The sequence below is a fragment of the Chamaea fasciata genome, unplaced genomic scaffold, assembly GCF_029207755.1.
Source record: "Chamaea fasciata isolate MVZ Bird 193981 ecotype frontalis unplaced genomic scaffold, bChaFas1.0.hap1 SCAF_22, whole genome shotgun sequence".
Lineage (NCBI taxonomy): Eukaryota > Metazoa > Chordata > Aves > Passeriformes > Sylviidae > Chamaea > Chamaea fasciata.
In genome coordinates, this window is record NW_027094107.1 from 3,830,887 (window position 1) to 3,850,689 (window position 19,803).

General features: G+C 50.1%; 1 protein-coding gene across 6 annotated transcripts; it reads left to right on the forward strand.

Annotated features, from left to right (window-relative positions):
* The first annotated feature begins 553 nt into the window (after positions 1-553).
* On the forward strand, positions 554-17,566 carry HDAC8 (histone deacetylase 8). Of its 6 annotated transcripts, none has more exons than XM_066202356.1 (11): positions 554-848; positions 1,185-1,237; positions 2,606-2,736; positions 4,645-4,786; positions 7,654-7,766; positions 8,727-8,804; positions 9,196-9,304; positions 10,843-11,015; positions 12,645-12,739; positions 14,898-15,003; positions 17,030-17,566. In XM_066202356.1, exons 1-11 carry the CDS (start codon positions 681-683, stop codon positions 17,050-17,052), a joined length of 1,191 nt encoding a protein of 396 aa, XP_066058453.1. In that variant the 5' UTR covers positions 554-680; the 3' UTR covers positions 17,053-17,566. The 6 variants fall into 6 exon arrangements, with proteins under 6 accessions (XP_066058453.1, XP_066058454.1, XP_066058455.1 ...); XM_066202357.1 differs by having other exon boundaries at positions 554-764; positions 7,639-7,766; XM_066202358.1 differs by having other exon boundaries at positions 557-764.
* Positions 17,567-19,803: the final 2,237 nt, after the last annotated feature.

Below are 19,803 nucleotides of genomic sequence, written 5' to 3' on the forward strand. Positions count from 1 at the left end.
GAGATGCTAGGAAGGTACAGCCTTCCTGAACTGCCTACCACCTATTCTCCCCTTGAGCCTGTCATTTTCCCCCAAAGTCCAGAAACTCAGTCATGCATGGACCCATTTGTCTGTTTCCGGAGTCAGACTGCCTGGGTTCTGTAAAAAGCTGTGGCTTGAAGAGGGTAGAAACACTAAGGCCCATTTCTAAGATGTTAACACCCTTGCTCTCACCCATGGAATTGTTTGTAAAGACATTAGCAAACATCTTTCCTGTCATGGCTAATCCCTCCGTGTGTGACCCCTGCTCCCCTCAGGGGAGCCTTGAAGGGCCCGAGCCCCTGCCCGGCGCCTCCCTCTGACCCGAGGGACCCGGCGGGAGCTGCCGGGAGTCGGGGGGGAAAGCCCGGACAACTCCTGAGTTGCGGCTCCTTGAGTAGCGCGGGCGCCGCGTGGGGGTGCTGCCCACGGGCCTTTTTTAGTTACCTCTTTAGAAAACAGACACCACCCCGAGCTGCGTGGGAGACCCAATAAAAATACCTAACAGTAGTTGGCTGCCTGTTCTTACGCGGCCGGGCTCGGGGAAGCATAGTGGCGGGGCGGGCCTACAGCTCCCGGCACGCCGCGGGGCCGGAACTGCCGGTCCTGACGCGCCCTGGCCAGTGGCGTTGCGGGTGCTGGTCCCGGTTGTGCCTGCCCCGATGGCGGCGGTGCCGCCGCCGGTCTACGTATACAGCCCGGAGTACGTGGCGCTCTGCGACTCCCTCTGCAAAGTGCCCAAGCGGGTCAGCGCCGCGGCGGGGGCGAGGGGGCGCGGGGAGCACAGCGGTGAGGCCCGGGCGCGGAGGCAGCCGGCGCCCGGCACGGCGGTAGGAAGGGAGGAAGCGGGGGAAACGGGCGGCCCCAGCGGGAGGAGTGTGGGCTTAGAGCGGGGCGAGGCCGTCTCTGCGTTCACACCGGCCCTGGCAACGCGGGCTCGGACGCTGAAGTGACGCTTCCCTTCCCCGGGAAGCCGTGCGCGGCTGTGCTTCTGCCCGGGACGCCGGGAGGTCCTTTCTCACGACATGGGCACAGGCCGGAGATGGGACCCGGGCAGGGAAAGTCGCTGCTGGGAGGAGTGTGAGTCGCACCTCGTCTGCGAGTCCTTGGGCCCCTGGTTGCTGGCTTTCTGTCTCCTGTTCTCACCGTCATACTCTTCTCTTTAGGCCAGCATGGTGCATTCACTGATTGAAGCGTATTGCTTACTTGACCAGATGAAGTAAGTGCTCCCGTTTTCTGTGAAGGGATGTTTTATTCTCCACTAAGGCTTGGAAGGTGCTGAGTAACTTCAGGTTTCACGTTGTCCCTGCTGGCGGCGTGATTGTAGGAGGACCCCACAGTGTGTATTTCCAGGATTAAAGGAAAATGTTTGTTTTGCTACATGGACACGATTACAGTAATTGTGGCAGGTGTAATTCATGGTTATCCTCCTGGTCTGGTGGAGCACTTGAAGCCTTGTGCCTTCTCTACAGAGCGTGTGTCACTCCTATGCTTGGGACTTTGAGCAGGGTGAGAGCCTTGGTGCTGCTCCAGATCCACTGACCAGTCAGTGCTGATGCAGAGAGGGAGGATCTTGTCTTGCTGTGTTGTCATTGATCTGGGAGACTTTTTGTGAGGTCTGCATGCTGTTCAGGAGAGAAGACTGGATGAGATCTGGGGCAGAAAAGTGAGATACCTCCTACCCCATTTGGCTATTGACACTGGGGCATATGAAGGGGAAAAAAAAGAAAGGAAAAGCTCGGCTCCTCTTGTGAAGCATCTCATAAAATCTTTTAAAAAATGTGCTCCAGTTCAGCACAGCCAGAAGGTCTTTTTGAGACTTTTTTTTAAATAAATTTTTTTCTGGCAGAGAGTGCTTGGGAAATGGCTGCAGGTATTTTTATGGAGCAGACCTGAAGGACTGTTTGCCCTCGCATGGGATGGGAAGCATCGGGGTCATACCGGAGCTGGAAGCTTCCTGTGTTCTTCCCGTAGCAAGTGAGCTGTGCTGCACTACCTGTGTGTTCTCCCAGTGTCCAAGTTTTGAGGAGGGTTCAGTGTGTTGCAGGATCTGTTTAGGCACACTGCAAAGCACCCAGACCCAGGAAGGTGCTGTGCAAGTTGCTGGCAACAGTGACAGTCTCTGCTTTGGTGCAGGTCAGAGGATGCGAGAGGCATTGTGCAGCTCCTGATCCAGGCTGAGGTCCTGCCACAGCGCTGTGCTGGGCCTGGGTGTTTCCCTCTGTTAGTTCCTCTGTGTGTAACCTGAATGTTGGATATGCTGGGGATTGCACAAACTGAGAGAACATGCAGAACAGAGAAAAAAAAAACTTGAAGCAAAGTGGGAAGGTTAATGCAGGCAGCACCTGCAGGTGGTCTTCGCTGGGGTGGGCATCACAGGCAGTGCCAAACCAGGGGCAAGGCCTGCTCCAGCTCAGCTGGAGTGGCTTTCTCACTTGAGTGACGGTCCAGTGCAAGAGAGAGAGGGAGTTTTGTTTGCATTTGCAACAGTAACAGCCAAAAGAAGACTCCTAGGGTGAAGACTAAAGCTGGACATTCCAGCTGAACCTTCTTGCTCTGATATGCTCCCTTCCTCCTCTCTGCCTAGGATAGTCAAGCCGAAGGTGGCCTCCATGGAGGAAATGGCAAGTTTCCACACAGATGCTTACCTGCAGCACCTGCAGAAGGTCAGTGAGGAGGGGGATGATGACCACCCGGAGTCTGTGGAGTATGGACTGGGTAAGGATGTGCATTGTCAGCAAGAGATTAGTTGAATGCCAGGGCCAGGATGCTTTTTGCTGGAGCTGCAATTAGAAGAGTGAGCTCAGGGGGGTGCTGGGCTTGTTTTTGGAAAGAAATACTCTTTGATGGGGTGTTGCTGAACCCCAGCAGTCATCTGACAGGCTGGCACTTTCCCTGGTGCCAGCAGAGAGTACAGCTAGCCTCACTTTGCTGCTCTGTGCAGCTTAGCCTGTCTCCTGCCGACTGGGGCTGTTGTCCTTTGCTGCTGCTCAGGCTCTGGAACAGAATGGAAGACCCTGACACTGACCTCGGCCTGGAGCTGGGACTGGCTGCTGCAAGCCTGCTGTGGGGAGGGCATGCGTGAACAGTGGCCTGGAGCTGTAGTGATGAGCTGCTGTCTATCTGGTGACTTAAGTCTGGAGCAGAGGGCTCTTGCCCTCCTGGACCTGAGACAGCCTGAGCAATGCAGCAGGTAAAGCCATGAGATGGCTGTGGGCACTGTCTTTGGTCTCAGGAATGGGAGGAGTGACACAGAACTGAAGCAGAGGTGCAGATTCTGTGCCGATCTCATTAGTGTCCCTTAGACTTTACATTCCTGAGGCTGCTCTGTCTACAGGAAGACAAGCAGCCCTGGTATCATGCTTTGTGGGCAACAGCTGTGTTGCCCTAATCTTTTTCAGCATTCTGATGTTTACATTTTTGTACTGGAGTTTCTCACAGACTTTCCAGTGATGTTATGGCAACTGTCTTTCTTGTTTTGGAAACCGTTCTTGATGTTTTTGCATTTTTGTCTAGAGGAAGGACAATTTATGGACTTCTAGTTTGACCAGTGGGGTTGGAGAGGTGGCAACCTTCATTCTCCAATCCCAGGTCATTGTCAAGGGTCTATATGAACCCAGGAGAAAAATAAACCGTCCTTCTTTTTGCTCTGACACCTGACTGAGTGACTGTCGTTCTTTTCGTGTCCATCTAGCGACACAGCTGCAGGGAGGCTGCTGTAGGACTAAATGAAGATTATACTATTGATGTAGACCTACAGCTTACCTAGGCTTGACTCATTTGTGGATGTCCATTTTTAGGGAAGAGTTATGTCAGTGACTGTGCCAGGGCTTTTCTGGTCAAATAGCCAGAGACTTGAAAGTAATTTATTGTGAGATTGGTATTAGGGACCAGTAGGTTCAGCAAGCCAGGCACACAGCTCACAAGTTGATTCAGGACACATTTTTTAATGAACTGAGTGCAAGAAAACATTCGGATTGTTGATTTTTGTGGTGGGTTGATTTTTGTGGTGTGGGTGGGGTTTTTTGCCAGGTGCCTACCAAGATGCATTCTCTCTCCCCCTCAATAGGGTGAGGGAGAAAATAAAGTGGAAAAAGATCATGTTGAGGTAATAACAGGGAGATGACTCTCCAGTTATGGTCACCAGCAAAAGAGACTCTACGTAGGGAAATTAATTCAATTTATTGCCAATTAATAATAGAGTGGGATAGTGAGAATTCAAAATAAAATCACCAACCCCCTCATCCATCTTTCTTCCCAGACTCAGCTTCACTCACAGCTCTTCTGCTTTCCCCCTCAAGCAGTGTAAGTGGGCAGGGAATGGGGGTTGTGGTCAGTTCACAAATCTCTGCTGCTCCACGCTCCTCACTCTTGCCCTCTGCGTGTGGGGGGTCCCTCCCACAGGACATTGTCTTCCATTAACTTTTCCAGTTCAGGTCTTTCCTATGGGTAGTAGTTTTTCAAGAACTTCTCCAGTATGGGTCCTCCATGGGATCAGTTCTTCAGGAACCGACTGATTCAGCCTGTGTCAGTCTTGAAGGCTCAAACAAAAGGAATATGCTTCCCCTGGAGGAAAAGGCCTGTTGTGTCTGACTTGTGGACTCTTACCTGGACTCTCACCTGCAGGTTACGACTGTCCAGCTACTGAAGGGATCTTTGAGTATGCAGCAGCTGTGGGAGGAGCCACCATCACTGCAGCCCAGTGCCTCCTGGATGGCAAGTGCAAGGTAGCAATTAACTGGCCTGGAGGGTGGCATCATGCAAAGAAGTAAGAAAACAATCTCTTCCCTTGTGTTTTCTTATCTGGTGTCTGAACCCTGCTTCCTAGCTCCCAGCTTCTCTGTGAACCCTCAGGGTGCAATGATCCAGTTGGAAGAGAAAGCAAGGTGTGAGGGAAAGCAGGAGATAGAGAGGAAAGAAACAGAGGGCAGGGCAGAGGCCTGAGCGGCAGGTCACTGCCCAGTGCTGGTGCTGTCACTGTCATGTGCTGCAGAATAGGTTTGGGGCAGGTGTACTCATAGGTGTCCTCTGATTCCTTGATAACATCATTCTCTCAGGAAGCTGAAGTGAGAATGTGTTTTGTGGGGTCCATGAAGAAGCACAGTGGAGAGACAAACGATTGATGTCACTGCCAGTTTGGAACACAATGAGAATGTGGTAACATGCCCTAATTGTTTTGTGTGGTTTCTTAGGTTTCTTAATAAGAGGTTTGAAACAGTGCAGGACTGACCTTGGGTTTCCCCACGCTCTATGTGGGGGCTGTTTCCTGTGAGCTGTAACATCAGTAATAATCTTCCAGCACAACAGGAAAGGAAGTAAAAATTCTGTCCCTGAATCCTGTGGTTCTGTAGTGGTAAAATAATTTGTTTCAATCCCATTTTCCATGGAAGTATGTTTTATTTAACTTATCCTCCCTATCTCCCAAAACATGAGGCCTCTTTGCAGTGTAGACAGTACACCACCCTTCCTTGTCCACAGCCAGCTGGTGTTTGCAGTGCTGTTCTGTGTCCCTGGGGAGCCTCAGGAGTTCTTGTGGGCCCTGTCTAACCCTGGTAGCTTGAACACATGTGCAGATATCTTGCTCTGGTGACTTTTCTGACCTGGCAGAGGAACTCTGGAGGTCTAACAGTGCTGTGCAAGTGCCAGCAATACCACTGTCTCAGCCCGTTTTCTGGTGGGGCACTTGGCTGAAAATTGCTGCAGCTTGCTGTGAAAGGAGACTTCCCCTTGGCAGATCCAAGCTCTCACTCTGTACAGAACTGATGGCTTTTGGGAAATCTCTTGTTATCTTCTGTGTGGATTGCTTGGCTTAAAAAATGCCTGTAATGAAAAAAGTCTTAGCAGTGTTGCTGCTGAGCTATTAGCACTGTTCTGGGAAGCAAAAAGCCTGTTTGTAAAAAAGGCATTTGATACTCACTGATCCCAAAGGTGTCTTCCCAGTCACCCCAGTAAGTTGGTGTGTGATGCTTCAGGGTAGACGCCAGCCCAGTGCGAACGTCCAGCCAGACTGACACCAAACTGCAGGTGCTTGGTTCTAGGGCCTATGTCCTAGCAAAATACATTCCTTTTGTCAAAAAACACTTGCTGTCTGATGGTTCAGTTGCTTTCCTAAATGTAGGAATGACCTGGGGCTTTGGAAGCTCTTGGTTCAGAGGATGCCTTTGGGGTTGAGGGTAAGATGCTGAGTAAGTGCCTTTTCTCAAGCCAGCCTCACCCTCCCTTCTGGCAGTGACACTCAGAGCTTTGCTGGGTGGATTTAAGGCAGCACGGGGGAATCCCAAGTGCTGGTCCTGAGCTGCAGCTTCAACACTGCTCTGCTTCTGACTGAACTGGTGTCCTGCTCTGCTTGGCCTTGAGTTTCAGAGATGTTTATTACACTATGGAGAGAGTGCCCAAGACACAGCACAGTTCACTTTGCTTCCTTGTGGGCTGTGAGAGAGGGGAAAAGTACATAATTACAGTTGAGTCAGATTTTCAGGATACCTGTTAACACCTCCATTTTCAGTATTACTGTAAATGGACAGAATCACTGGGAAACACCTGTGCTCCATGGCACTTGCAGAGAGTGAAAGCAAGTGCAGTTCTGCCACCCCCAGCTCCTCACCGTTCCCAGCTGTTGCTGAGCAGGAAATGTTAGGGAAAATAAGCTGAGTGCTGTGACTGGAAGTCAAGAGGAGTTTCCCAGAGGCTCATCTTATCTCCTGATGCAATTTGTGGAAAAGGGATTTGGGTACTCCTGTTGCAAAGCATAAAGCTTCACTTTAAAATAGCTGTCCAGGGCAGATTTAAGAATGCATGTGGACTGGTGCTAAGTGGTGATGGGGACTTGACTTTGGAGTGAGGCTGGAGTAGGGGTCAAGAAACTTTGTTACTGTGACAGCAAGTAAGCTGTCCCTGATGAATGTCAGCAATAAATCTTTCCATGGTACACCTGGTCTCTGTTTAGCTGCTGGGACTCTATCCTGGCTGAGCCCAGGAGCTGTGTCATGAGGGACTGCATGTGGGACATCCCATTTGAATTTCCTGTCAAGAGAAAGGAGGGAGTTACTTTGGAAAGAGGCTTAACCTTCATAGCCTGAGGCTTTAGAACAGTAGGAGAATCCTGTGACTGGATTGGATCTGCCTTTCACTGCCAGGACCTTCCCAGGAGCTGTGACACAGATGGAAGGGATGGAGTGGCTGCTTGTCTATGCCTGTCCAGAACTCACAGGAAAATGGCCAAGGGGACTGTCCTCTTGGCCTCAGAGAGAGAGTGGGTTTGAGTTGAGTGGCTCTGAACTTCTTTAAAATGTCTCAGGTGCAGAAAGCTAACATTTTATTTGCTCAACAGTGCAGTGGTCAGTGGTACCCCCCATAGGCCAGGGTCTCTCTGCAGCAGAGCTGACTGATGCCTACCCAGCTGCCAGAAAGCCCAGAGTTGATAAGCAGTTGGCACAAGCAGTCCAGTTCTCTGTGCTTCCCACCCATGCTTTGAACTACTCCTGACCCATCCCTTGGTCACTGCTGGGCCTTGGCTGAGTTTTTGTACTCCTCTGTGTCCCTGTGAGGTGGACGCCTGCAAAGTCGAAGTGAGAATGCTGGGATCAGCGGTGATTGCATTGGCAATATTCAATGTCACAGACATTGTTTTCACAGAGATGAAGCTTCTGGCTTCTGTTACCTGAATGACGCTGTCTTGGGGATCCTGCGGCTGCGCCAGAAATTTGACCGTGTCCTTTATATCGATTTGGATTTACATCATGGGGATGGTAAGGCCCAGCAAAGGCTGCAAACAGCACAGCTGCACAGACTCAGAGAGGAATGGGAAAAGTCAAGGCCTGTCTGCACAGCAGGGCTTTACTTGCATCAGCCATGGCTTTGGCTCCTTTCGGTTCCCTCAATCCATTTCTGCCTTGTCCTGCTTTACAGAGTTGCCCTTCTCCTTAGACCTCTCTTGAGGGTTTGGGCAGAAGTCTTGTACCTAAAGCAACAGATAATATGTCCCAGTCTCCCATCCTGGCAGAGCAGCTGCTGACAGGGTTTAAGCCTCCATTGCAAGAGGGACGCGGCCAGTAGTAAGTGATGCTTTTAAAAGAAGGCTTTATGCTATAAATCTAGAGCCAGAGCTGGCCTTGCCAAATCTGCTCCCTCCTTCAGGGACATTATTTATAGACCATTTAACATTTCCTGCTCTTCTAAATTTTATGATGTGTTTCATTTTGTTCCATTTTCTCCCTGCATTTTGTTTCTGTTAAGTTTCCTATTACTTCTTTTTTCCCTCTTCACCCCCACTATTTTAATGTGTCTTTAAGGAAAAGGCATGTTGAACCACAACAGCATTGAGAAAAAGCAAGAGAGCCCAGTAGCACTGGTTCTAAGCAGAGCCAAGCTCTGGCCAAGGCAGCCCTGCTCGGATCCCTCTCGCAGCTTCGCAGGCCTAGCAGCGCAGGCAAGTGCTGCTACTGTGGGTAGTGATGTGAGATATTGAGATCCATTCAGTACTGATTAGCATGAGACCTGCCAGATTCATAGCAGTTGTGATCTTTGCTGCAGTTGAATTCCAGTCTCTGTGGATTGAGGATGTATTTATTGGGCCACATCTGCATTTCTGCTTTGCTCATGCTGCTCCTTCTCTGCTTGCTGCCCTGTGACTATCAAGCAACTCTTTGTGTTCAGACTCCATCATGTATATAAATGATGCATTAAAGCTTTTTTCCCTTTCCTAATAGGAGTTGAGGATGCCTTTAGTTTCACCTCGAAAGTCATGACTGTTTCTCTGCACAAATTTTCACCAGGATTTTTCCCAGGCAAGTTGAACTTGTGAGGTTTGTGCTCACTTGATTCACACATCACTGGTGAGGCCTCTGTAAAGGCAAGTCCCATTCCTGCTGTCCAGCTGACCTGTCTTGCTGCCTCTTCTCTCAACCCAAGAGAAGGAAAGAGGAGGAGCTACATGTTTCGGACCTCCCCCTTTCTGCTTGTAACTGAGCTCTAGGCAGAGCTCCTTTGACCTTGCGTGGCAGATTGGGGCAAAGGAGAGAACTGCGTCCCTCCATCCTGCCTTTCTTGGTGGTGGCAAGTGGACTTCTCCATAAACATGCCAAACATCCTGGCTCTCAGCTTGCCTTTGAGACACTCCACACGTCTCTTGCTGCTGCTCTGCTTTCCCTCCTAACTGGGGTTGTTTCTGTTGTGCAGGCACCGGTGATGTGACAGATGTTGGCCTGGGAAAAGGTCGCTATTACAGCGTGAATGTGCCCATTCAAGATGGCATTCAGGATGAAAAATATTACCAGATCTGTGAATCGTAAGCCCTCTTGCTCCAATACAGCTGACTTGGATGGGATTTTAGAGAATAAGACACTACACAGCTTAGTATTTTTAATTACAGTTCTTTCTTGAGGCTTGTCCCTTCCCCTGTGCAACCTTTGATTACAATGAACATGGACTGTAAGTTCTTAGAGGTCTTGTCTGAATCCTTAAGCAAACTGAATATACAAAGACATTTTGGGGGGCTGGGGGGTGTCTGCCACAGATTAGCCTTTCTCTTTAGATACACCTTCACAGGTGTGTATCTAAGGAGAGACTGAGAAGGAACAAGTATTTTTTAGCTGTGGGTTTAGGGCTAGATGTTTCTTCAAGTAAGTGCTCTGAATTCTGACTGTGGGACATATGCTTGGGGCTTAGCTAAAAGCGTCTATCCTAGCACCTTCTGTCTGTCCTGGAAGAATGAAAAGCTGAAGGCTGAATATCTGACAGTGACAGAGCTGCCTCGTGGCAGTCCCCTTGGTCCCTCAGTTGATGGTGGACCTCACAAGCTGTTGCTCAAGTCAAAACTGGGCTGCGGGGCTTGTTCTTTCCCAGAGGAGAGAAGTCTCAGTGCAGGGCTGCAGGACGTGGTATCATGTCCACCTCTAACACTTGAGGGCTGAAACCTCTCTGAACTTGTAGCTGTGCCTTCTGCTGGCTTACTGGTTCTTGCCATTGCTGGGGCAGAGCAGCCCTGTTTGTACCAGAGAACATGCTTCCAAAAGGCAGCTCTAGGCTCTAGGGGCTGAGACATGTCAGGAACCCACTCAGGAACCCGCTGTATGCATTCACAGCTGAAGAACATAATAACCTACCATAGATTTCAAGCTGTGTATAGCTAAAGCTTCTGCAAGAGACTTACAGATCTCTTTGAGTTCTGTCCAGGCTGGAAGGCAGTCACATGCATGACTGTGGATGTCTCATCCAGCTGTTGTTTGAGGGTAATTGCCTGTACTTCCCAAAACCACAATGGGCTTGAAGCATGAAGCTCTGTCCAATGCAGGTTTTTGCAGGCTGACTACACCCTGCACAGAGCCTTTCCTCATTGTTTTGCCTCAAGAGCCATATAAGAGAGAGGAGAGTAAGAGCCTAACCAGAGCCTTCCTCGGCTTCTCCTGTCCTGTCCTGGTGAGAGATGTCTGAGAGTTCAGAATTGTTGTTTCGCCAGACCCTGATTTCCACCATGACTTTCACAGGGCAGAAAAGCCCCTGGATTGTCCTGCAGCCAAAAGGCAGACAGTGTAAATGTGGAGTTTGATGCTACCACTAAAATGGTGAGGACTAGATCCCCCTCTGCCATGTTATCAGTGGTGCTTTTGCGTTCATCAGCCTTTTGATAAGTGCTCTGAGACCTAAACTTGCTGTGGAGGTAGAAGGCTAACTGAGAGCAGAGGTAGTGTAACTGGTATGAGTTGGGTGGAAACAGAGAATATAGAAACCCTGAGAGGCACTGGTGGATCTGATTGACCAGGGCTGTGCCACCAGCATTCCTCTGTGCTGTGCTGGCATTAACTGGACTGCTCCTCCTCTTCCCAGAGTGCTGAAGGAGGTCTATGCTGCCTTCAACCCTGATGCAGTTGTGATGCAGCTGGGGGCGGACACCATTGCTGGAGACCCCATGTGCTCTTTCAACATGACACCCGAGGGAGTGGGCAAGTGTCTCAAGTACGTCCTGCAGTGGCAGCTAGCAACTCTTGTCCTGGGAGGAGGTGAGTGTGTCCTGCTGTTCTCAGAGAAACATGTTTGTCCTCCTGCAACCCTGCCTCAGGTGCCTGCCTGCCCTTGGGCCCAGCACTGGCAAGGATTCAGCAGGGTGACTGCTGGGCAGTGTCAGGAGGACACACTGTGGCACAGTACTGTTTTCTCACACCTGAAATCCTTGATACTGACAGGTGCAAGTCTCAGTCCTGACTCAGATCTTGAGTTAAAAGCTGTGTGGCCCCTCTGGAGAAGAGGGGAGGCCAACAAACTGATCCTGACTTCTCAGTGACACCTCTGATTGCCATCTCTGCTGATCAGCCCTTTGGTGCTTCTCTTTAAAAGTGAGCACTGTGTTCCCAAACCTTCCTTGGGCACCTAGTGATGAATGGTTTCTTTAAGATTCAAGCAGGTGCTTGGGACAAGGCCTGGCTGCCTGCAAGGTACAGTAAGGCTCTGATACCCAGTGAAAGCTAAGCTGGACTCAGCTCTGCTGCCTAACCAGCTGCTTGTCCAGTGGGGAGAGCACAGGATGCAGGCTTTATGTTAACAGAGCATTTCAGGACAACAAAAGCTATTGTGTGCCAGGGAAAGCCCTTGAGCTCCATGCTTGGAGCTGGATCAGCTCTAGGTGTTGTCCTTTTTGAGTCTGGGGAAATCAGGTATAGCATATTAAGGCTAAAATTTGATGTGCCTGTTGCCCTTTGTTTTGGAAAGGTTATGGGTGTTCAGTCCTGCTGTGGCTTATCTGTGATGTGCTGGAGATGTCACCTTTCTGACAAAATGCAAAGAACTTCTGTTAAAAAATGAGGATCAATTACACTTGTGAAAATACCAAAGGAGTGTGCCACCACTGCAGCATGTGAAAGTATTTGAAGTGGAAATTGGGGGAGAAGTAAAAAAAATGCAGGGAGAAAAACTCACAACAACCAATGCAAACAGAAAGGAATATTGAAAAATACGGTCTCTCTGTCTTGTCGAAGTGCTTTTTTCCCTTTACTATTCTACTCATCTTTTCTGGAAAACCTGAGTCTCTGGCAGGATTGCTTTCAGCTGAGGTTTCTCCTTGTGGGCTCATGTTCCATTACCATGTAGGTAACCATTTCCTACTCACTGCGAAATCTCATTTCCATGTAAAGCAGTTGCAAGTTGTAGTGATGAGTTTCACATTTGTCCTCTCAAACATCATGATGCTGAAGAGCTCACCAGCATATGGCTGGGCATGTGTATTTTGATTTATAGGTCAAAGGCTGGTATTAAAAAGCAGGAAGCCCCCATTTCTGCTGTGGCCTGCTACTTGCAAGTTGCTCTCCTTGTTGCCAGGAGAGGGTCCAGCGTTTGCGGCTGGGAGCTTATCCTGGGTCTGAGATGGTGGCTGGAGGACCAGGCTCTCCCACACTGGATGTAACTGGCATTCAGTTTGAGAGGTCTGCTCTTGCACTGTCATTCAGACCTGGCCTTGTGTAGCCAGCAGGTGCAAAAAGGCAGATTTTGGGCATGGCTCGAGAGGATGAAATAAGCTGAATTCATGTAACCCGTGCACAGGGGCTTCATTATTTGTTTCTTCCACTTAAATCTCTTTTTCTCTTTTCCCTTTTCGCACCCTTCCTCCTCAAAATCCCAATTCTTGCTGGAAACAGGAGGTTACAACCTTGCCAACACTGCTCGCTGCTGGACATACTTGACTGGGGTCATCCTTGGGAGAACACTGTCGTCTGAGATCCCTGATCACGAGGTAATGCTTTGAAAAACCCTCCCTTCTCCTCGCAGAAAAGCCAGTTGTTTTGCCTAATCCACACAGCATCCTTGCCGCTCAGTCCTGTTTTGTGATGATACTTATTTATGTAAGAATACTGCTGTGACCTAGCAGTATGATGGGTGCTTGTGCCCCAAAACAGAGGCTGTCTGCAGCTTTCTGTGAGGGGTCTCACATGCCAGTCAACTCCAGTCCCAGACAGTTACAGAGAGGATGGGCAGAAGGATTCTTTGTTTTGCTCAAAGAGCTCTTCAGGATGTGCCTTTTGCCTTTCTCAAGGCTTTAGTTTTTTTTTCAATTGAAGTTTGAGTGGCCATAGTGCCTGTTGCTCTGCTTTCCTTCTCCTCCCCCTGAGGGTTCTGTCTGGTGACCAGCAGTGTCCAGTAAAGAGTATCCAGGGCCCAGCACACTCCAATAAGTTGCTCCTCTCTGGAGTTGACACAGTGCTCACCTTGCAAATATTCTGTCACTCTGTCAGAGTCCTGTAGTTGTACAAGGTTGAACTTCCAAACCATTGGAGCAAAGAATTTCCCCAGAAACTGGCCCATTTTCTCCCACATTCTATGCCACTCATGATTATCCATCCTGGGAGCAGAGCTCTGAATGACCTTCCTAGAAATCTCTGTCCTGTCTCTAAACATGGTGTGGACTCCACTGACTCTAAACATGTTATAAACTGTACTGAGGAGACACACATAAGAGACATAGCAACAGGAACATGCTTTCTGTAACATCCAAAGGGAATTCAGAATTCTCAAAAGCTGTTATAACAGGTGTGAAGGACAAAGAGGGAGCGACAAGCTGGGGAAAATCATCCTTTCCTGTTTCCCCCTCAGGCTGAATACTATTATTAATGGACTACCAAAGGTAGCACCCGAGGTAAGGGTAGGAGAGGAACATTGAATACACATCCCAAATGACCCTAATTGCCCTTGTTATCATTTCATAAAGTGATACCACACAGTAGAGCAACAAAGCAATCCTGGTCTCTCTCCCTGCTCTGAACATCATCACAAGGAACACATACATGTATGCTCACAGATAGTACCACACCTACATGAACAGACCAAGCAACATTGTGACCAGTAGCTCTGTACCTAATATCAACAAATGCTTAGAAACAAATTTGTTTCCAACCTGCTCTGGGCAGAGCTGTTGTTTTCTCAACCCTTTGTGCCCCATACTGGGCACCAATTAAAGTTGTCTTAGGAACGGTATTCTGCAATTTAGTGCTTCTGCTAAGAGCACTCACAGCTCCCCCTACCCCCTCCAACTGGAGGCACAAACAGTAAAGATCACAGTTGAAATAAGAACAATTTACTGGACAGTAACAGCAATAGCAACAATACTAATGACAGGGGAAACAAGAAAAGAAACAATTCACACAGAAACACCTCTGTCCCCCTGACAATAGACAAAACTGCACAGCTCACTGCCACATTATTTCAGTTGGGAGGAATCCCTTCTGTCTGGAAGACAGTCCCTTTCCCCTGTCCTCAGCAATGACATGAGGTGGTGTAGAATAACCTGTGTCCTGGCCATGCCTCCTCCCAGCTACTGCAAAAACTGACCCTGTCTTGGCCAGAATCATGATACAACAGCTGTCAGTAACCTGTGATTCTGCAGTAGCGCTCTGACCCCATGTGCTGCAAATTCCCTGCACACTATCTGAGTACTTAGCCTAGAGAGACACATTATCCTTGCAGCACAGTGACTTTTCCTTTCCCAGGTGTTTCACAGTCATGTCAATGCGCTGTTCAGCAAGGTGGGAGGTGAATGGTAGGACATGTGATTACAGCACTTGAAATTTAATAATAAAAAAAAATCCCATTTTCAGGTAACCATGTGTAAAATGAATGTCAACAGCTTTCCCAAATAAAACATTGGGATAGACATTGGACTGCTTTTGGCTGCCTCACTGGGCTCTGCTTCCTATCCCTTGAACTGGGAAGTAGTTGAAAATAGCAGGTGGATACAGACACTGCTGAAATACCACCTTGATGTAGTGAAGCTTCATGTGGCTCTTAGGTGGAGAAATGTTTTTTTGCCTTTTTACAAATGTACCCATGGGGAGCCCTCCCTTGAGCCTCAGCCTTCAGAGACCTCTCTGCTGACTTCCCTCTCCTCTTCCCTTCAGTTCTTCACAGAGTATGGTCCTGATTACGTGCTGGAGATCACACCAAGCTGCAGACCAGATCGCAATGAGCCACAGAGAATTCAAGGAATTCTGAACTCTATCAAAGGTGCGTTGTCCAGGCCAACACTCCTGCTTCAGGCTTACAGGTCTTTTTAGAGAGGGCTTCAGAAGAGCTCACTGGAGTTTTTCTCACTGACTGGAAAGATGAATCACATTCACTTGGCTGCTCATTAGTGCAGTGTCATTTGCCTCCCATGTCCCTTGGGATTTTCAGGGTTGGTGGTACAGAGCTATGGGTCCCTGTAGCAAAAGTTGCCATTGCCTTTGCTTCCCTTGCCTTTGCCAGTTGCCATTGCTCTTGCTGGGCAGGGGAGCATGGGGCCTTGTCCTTATTGGAAGCATAGAACAGCCGAGGTTCTAAGGGATGTCAAAGATCATCTGGTCCAAACTTTCTTGGGAAAGGGAGCATAGACAAGATTATCTAGCAACCTGTCCAGTCACATCCTGAAAACTTCTGACAGTGGGGCCTCTACCACATCTCTTGGGATTTTCCTCCAGTGATTGATTATTCTCACTGTAAAAAAAAAAAAAATTAAAATAAGGTGAAACCTCTCCTGGTGCAACTCACACCTGTTGTCCCTTGTCCTCTCCCTGTGGCTCCTAGTGAAGAGAGAGCCTCTGTCCTCTGAAGCCTACAGAGCAGGCTTCAAGTACTAGATTACTGTGATGACGTCCCTCCACAGCCTTCTCTTCTGCAGGGAGTGTCTTTTCTCATTGGGCAGGTTCTCCAGCATTTGATCACCTTTGTGGTCCTCCTTTGGACCCTTTCTGCTTGGTCCATTTCTTCTGTGATTTGTGGGGATCATAACTGGACACAGTACTCATTGTTTGTCAGCCGCGCCTGGAATGAGGTGATCCAGTTTCTCTTAGTAATGCTCCTACACATGCTGCACAGGATCCAGTTTGCTTCGCTGCTGCAGCAGCACACTGCTGGATCCCATTCAGCTTGCTGCCTATCAGGACCCCCACATCCATTTCCACAAGTCTGCTTCACAGTCACACAGATCCTGGCCTGAACTGGGCACCTTCTATCTCAAGTGCAGGACCTTGCTTTTGTCTTTGTTAAACCTAAGACTTCCAGCCTGTCCAGCTCTCTGAATGGCTCTCCCTTCTGACATGTTCACCTCAGCACCTAGTTCGGTGCTGTGGTTGTTTTCAATCTCATTATCCACGTCATTTATGTTGAGCAATATGGGGCCCAGTATCAGTCCCTGAGGGGCCCCACTTGTGACACGCTGCAAGACCATGTAAAAACCATTGATCACCACCCACTGTGAGCTCCCTGTGAGCCAGCTCCCTCCCTATCCCCTTTGTAGACCACCCATCCAGTCTGTGTCTTTCCAGTTGGTCCAGGAAGAGGCGGCAGGAAATAGCTCTCTGGAACTGGGACAGGTCTCCAGCAGGCAGGACTTGAAGCTCTAAGTCCAGGACAGGCAGCTGCATTAGCTCTGCCAGCTCCAGCCAAACTCATTCAATGCCCTTGGTCATCTGTCTTGTCCCTGTCTGCCAGAGGGGCTGGGAACAGCACAGTGGGGGTTGGCAGCCCTTTTCCATCTGGGTGTGTTGCAGGGTGCTGGTGTTAGAAGTAGGGTAGGAAGTGCAATGGCCGTGGATGCGTTTGGGTATCCATTCCCAAGCACAGGTCAATCCTAGGGAGAGGACATCCCCTTCCTGGGGACCTGTCCAAGAGGGTAGAAGGAACAGCATCACTCCAGAGCTGGAAGGGAGGGCTATGAACTTCTGTCTGTGAATCCAGCCTGGCAGAAGAACAAGGCAGCAGGGAGTGAGCACGTGCCTCTCGGATGCTGGTCCATGAATCCCAAAATAGCATTCAGCATAGTGAAGGCCATGGCAGGGTCCCCCTGTGGTAATTTCCAAAGCCTGGCTTGAACAAGGGCAGCAGCCTCTGCAAAAGGAGCGAGGGGTCAGCAGGAGCTGCTATCTGTGCTGCGGCTGGAATTCCCGTATTGTGGCCTAGTCCATCAGGCGTGGGAGTGGCACCCCTTGCCAGGTCACTCCATCGGGCGAAAATATCAGTGGAAATACCCTTTTCTGCTTCCTTTTGTTTGCAGGGAATCTGAAGCACGTTGTTTAGCAGCAAAGGAAGGCTCAGGCAAGAGCATTTTCTATGGGGAAGACAGCATATTTATGTGAACAGCTGGTGAAATTTGTGGCTGCAGGGAAACTTTTGAAGAAAGTACTGTTGGTTGGTTATTTTTTTTTTCTCTTTAAAGAAGAAAAGCTGCTGCATGCCATAACCACTGTGGCTCTCCCCAGGCAGGAGTGTGAGTCCTCCATCCACAACCTTCCAGTGCTGGCACAGCCTCCCTTGCTCCTTTCTCTTTCCTTTTTTAACACCACAGTTTGTTCCCACAACTGCTTTTAAATGTATTTTAAGAGAGGGGCTGCTCAGAGCTGTCAGCCCTCCTCAGCTGTAGCCCAGTGCAGTGTTACCTATCTGGCAGGGCCACAGCCTCAGAGCTGCCCACTCGGGAAGTAGAGCCTGAGGGCTATCCTGGGGCACCACAGATTGTGTCTTACCCACAGAAAGGCACAGCCACTGTGTTTTTAACTGGGAAATTTTAAAAAATAAAATACCTGAAATACTCCTCCAGCCCTTTCATTTCTTCTTCCACCCACCTTGCCCTTGCAGTGCTCTTTTCCACAGCCCCCACCCCACCCCTTCCACTGCAGAGCCATTTATGAGCTCCTGAAATCCTGCACAGAGGGGCCAGACCCTGGAGAGCCCCTCAAGAGTGTTGAGGGAGATGCAGGGCATTGTGGCAGCTCCTGTCCTGGGAGATCTCGGATGAACTTCCAGATGATCTGGTGCCCCATGAGAGCTGCCATGAGGTGTCTCAGCAAGGAAACAAGTATACAGGTATCTGGGGCAGATCTCTCCCAGTGCCAAGGGCCATAGAGCCTGGCCTCTGTTGCCCTTGTCCCCTCATTCTCCTTGCCCATGCATTTTTATTATGGTGGATTTTTTTAAAGATGTCCAGTCACTGTGGGAAAGCATATTTCCTGTGGCTTTAATTAGATTATGCTGGACGAAACAGCAGGACAAAGGGACTCCCAGCCTGGCCTTGGCTTTGGCCTGGCCTGACTTTGGCTTTTGCTCTGTTGTTTTTCACTGCTGATTAAAACAACAGGAAATCTGGTGTGGAGACAGGTCAGCAGGATGTAGCTCCCATGACTGCTGACCCCTTGCCTGCTTCCATGTATCCCTGGCACCTGGTGTGGTGTGTGGTGTGGAGACCAGTCTTGTGTGGTGACTGCTGTCAGGAGGCTGGTGCTGCCACTGCCTCACCAAAGGATCCCAGTGCCTGGGGAAGGTGTCAGGCTTGGGGACTGTCCTTCCAGGGAAAAAGGTGAGGAATGAGAGCAGAAAAGCTGGCCAGCTGCTGCTTCTGACCCACCTCAGGGCCCGCAAGTGCACTGTCCCCACAGAGGCAGACTGCCCTGTGGGAGCTGTTATAGGAACACAGCTGGGAAAATAAATAATAGGAAACCCCACAAGTGTCAAGTGTTGTGGCTTTAGGTGAGGTGCTTCTCGGGTGGAAATCCCCACATCCCCCACCCAGAGTGGGATCCCCACCTTGCCACCCCCGCAAGCGTGGGGGTAAGCCGGCGTGCTGCTTCAGTTCCCTCTCTGTCTGGGTTCGACACTGGACCCCACCCGCCCGGGGCAGCCCACGCCCCTCTGAGCGCTGCTGTGTCCTCGTAGACGCCGGAGATGAGCTGTTTACAATCCCCTCCCCAGAGCACCAAGGACCCCACGGTGGTGGCGATGCTGTGCAGCTACCCCTTTCGGGGCCGAAGAGGTGCCGGCAGCGGGGCCTCCGCCTGTTCCCCGCCTCGGTGGTCCCCCATGGCGGGTCCCAGTCTCCTGGCCAGCTTGTGCCTGCAGAAGCTCCACGTCCAGAACCGCGTCGCGGGGAGACCCCGGAGCCCCACAGAGCCCGGGTCGCTGCTCGCTTGGGGCTTGGGATGCAGCTGCGGGGCGCGGGGAGCCTCGTCCAGGCCGCTGGCCCCAGCCTCATCGACTCGGACCCAGCGGACAAGGTGCTCAGGTGGTGGAGCCTGGCCTCAACAGGGCGGATGAGCTGCTGGAGCTCTGGCTCGGTCACCACGAACTCGACTCCCCATTGGACCTGCCGGCCGGCTACTGAGGCTGAAACGGGGCCAGGGTAGGGGGCTCCTACCTCACCCCACCGGTGAGCAGCGTCCCCGCTGCCCCAAGTACCGGTGCTGCAGGCGCAGGCAACGCTCCGACCCCGGCCGAGTGTGGGAAGGGGCGGGAAGAGCAGCTGTGGCTGCGCTGTCTGCCCCAAAACGCGCAAACGTCGCCGTGGGGCTGGCAGGCAAGGGTGTCAGGCTGCCGTGTAATAAAATCTGGAAGGATCGTTGTTCCTTCTGCTGTCCATTTCGGCGAAGGACATTGTGTGAAGCAGGCCTTGGTGGAAGGAGGGTGGATGCCCCACAGGTCCAGTGCGTCTTCTCGGCTTATGATGTTCCCATGCTGTTGTTGAAAATTATACAACTTTCCTAGTAAATTTTCTAATTAAAATTTCTAATTAATTGTTTTAATCAATCACGAACAGTATAATTTTCCACCGTAGCCAAACACTTAGCAAGGTTTGTCATAAGCTGCTATTGTGGGAAGACAGGTTGGGAAAATTACTAAAACTTTCAAGTTTTGCTAAACCAGCCTTGATATCCTTCATTGGACTAAGCATGGGAGAGATACATTGCTGAAACTGGACACACAGAATGCAGAATTTGTAGACTACAAGGACATTTCGCAGAACCCAAAGATAAATGAACAAAGACAATTCAACAATTG

Coding starts and splice junctions, on each gene's coding strand:
- HDAC8 (XM_066202356.1), top strand. CDS start 681: ATGGCGGCGGTGCCGCCGCCGGTCTACGTATACAGCCCGGAGTACGTG. Junction 4,787..7,653: donor GGGTGGCATCATGCAAAGAA/GTAAGAAAACAA, acceptor TTGTTTTCACAG/AGATGAAGCTTCTGGCTTCT. Junction 7,767..8,726: donor GGATTTACATCATGGGGATG/GTAAGGCCCAGC, acceptor CTTTCCTAATAG/GAGTTGAGGATGCCTTTAGT.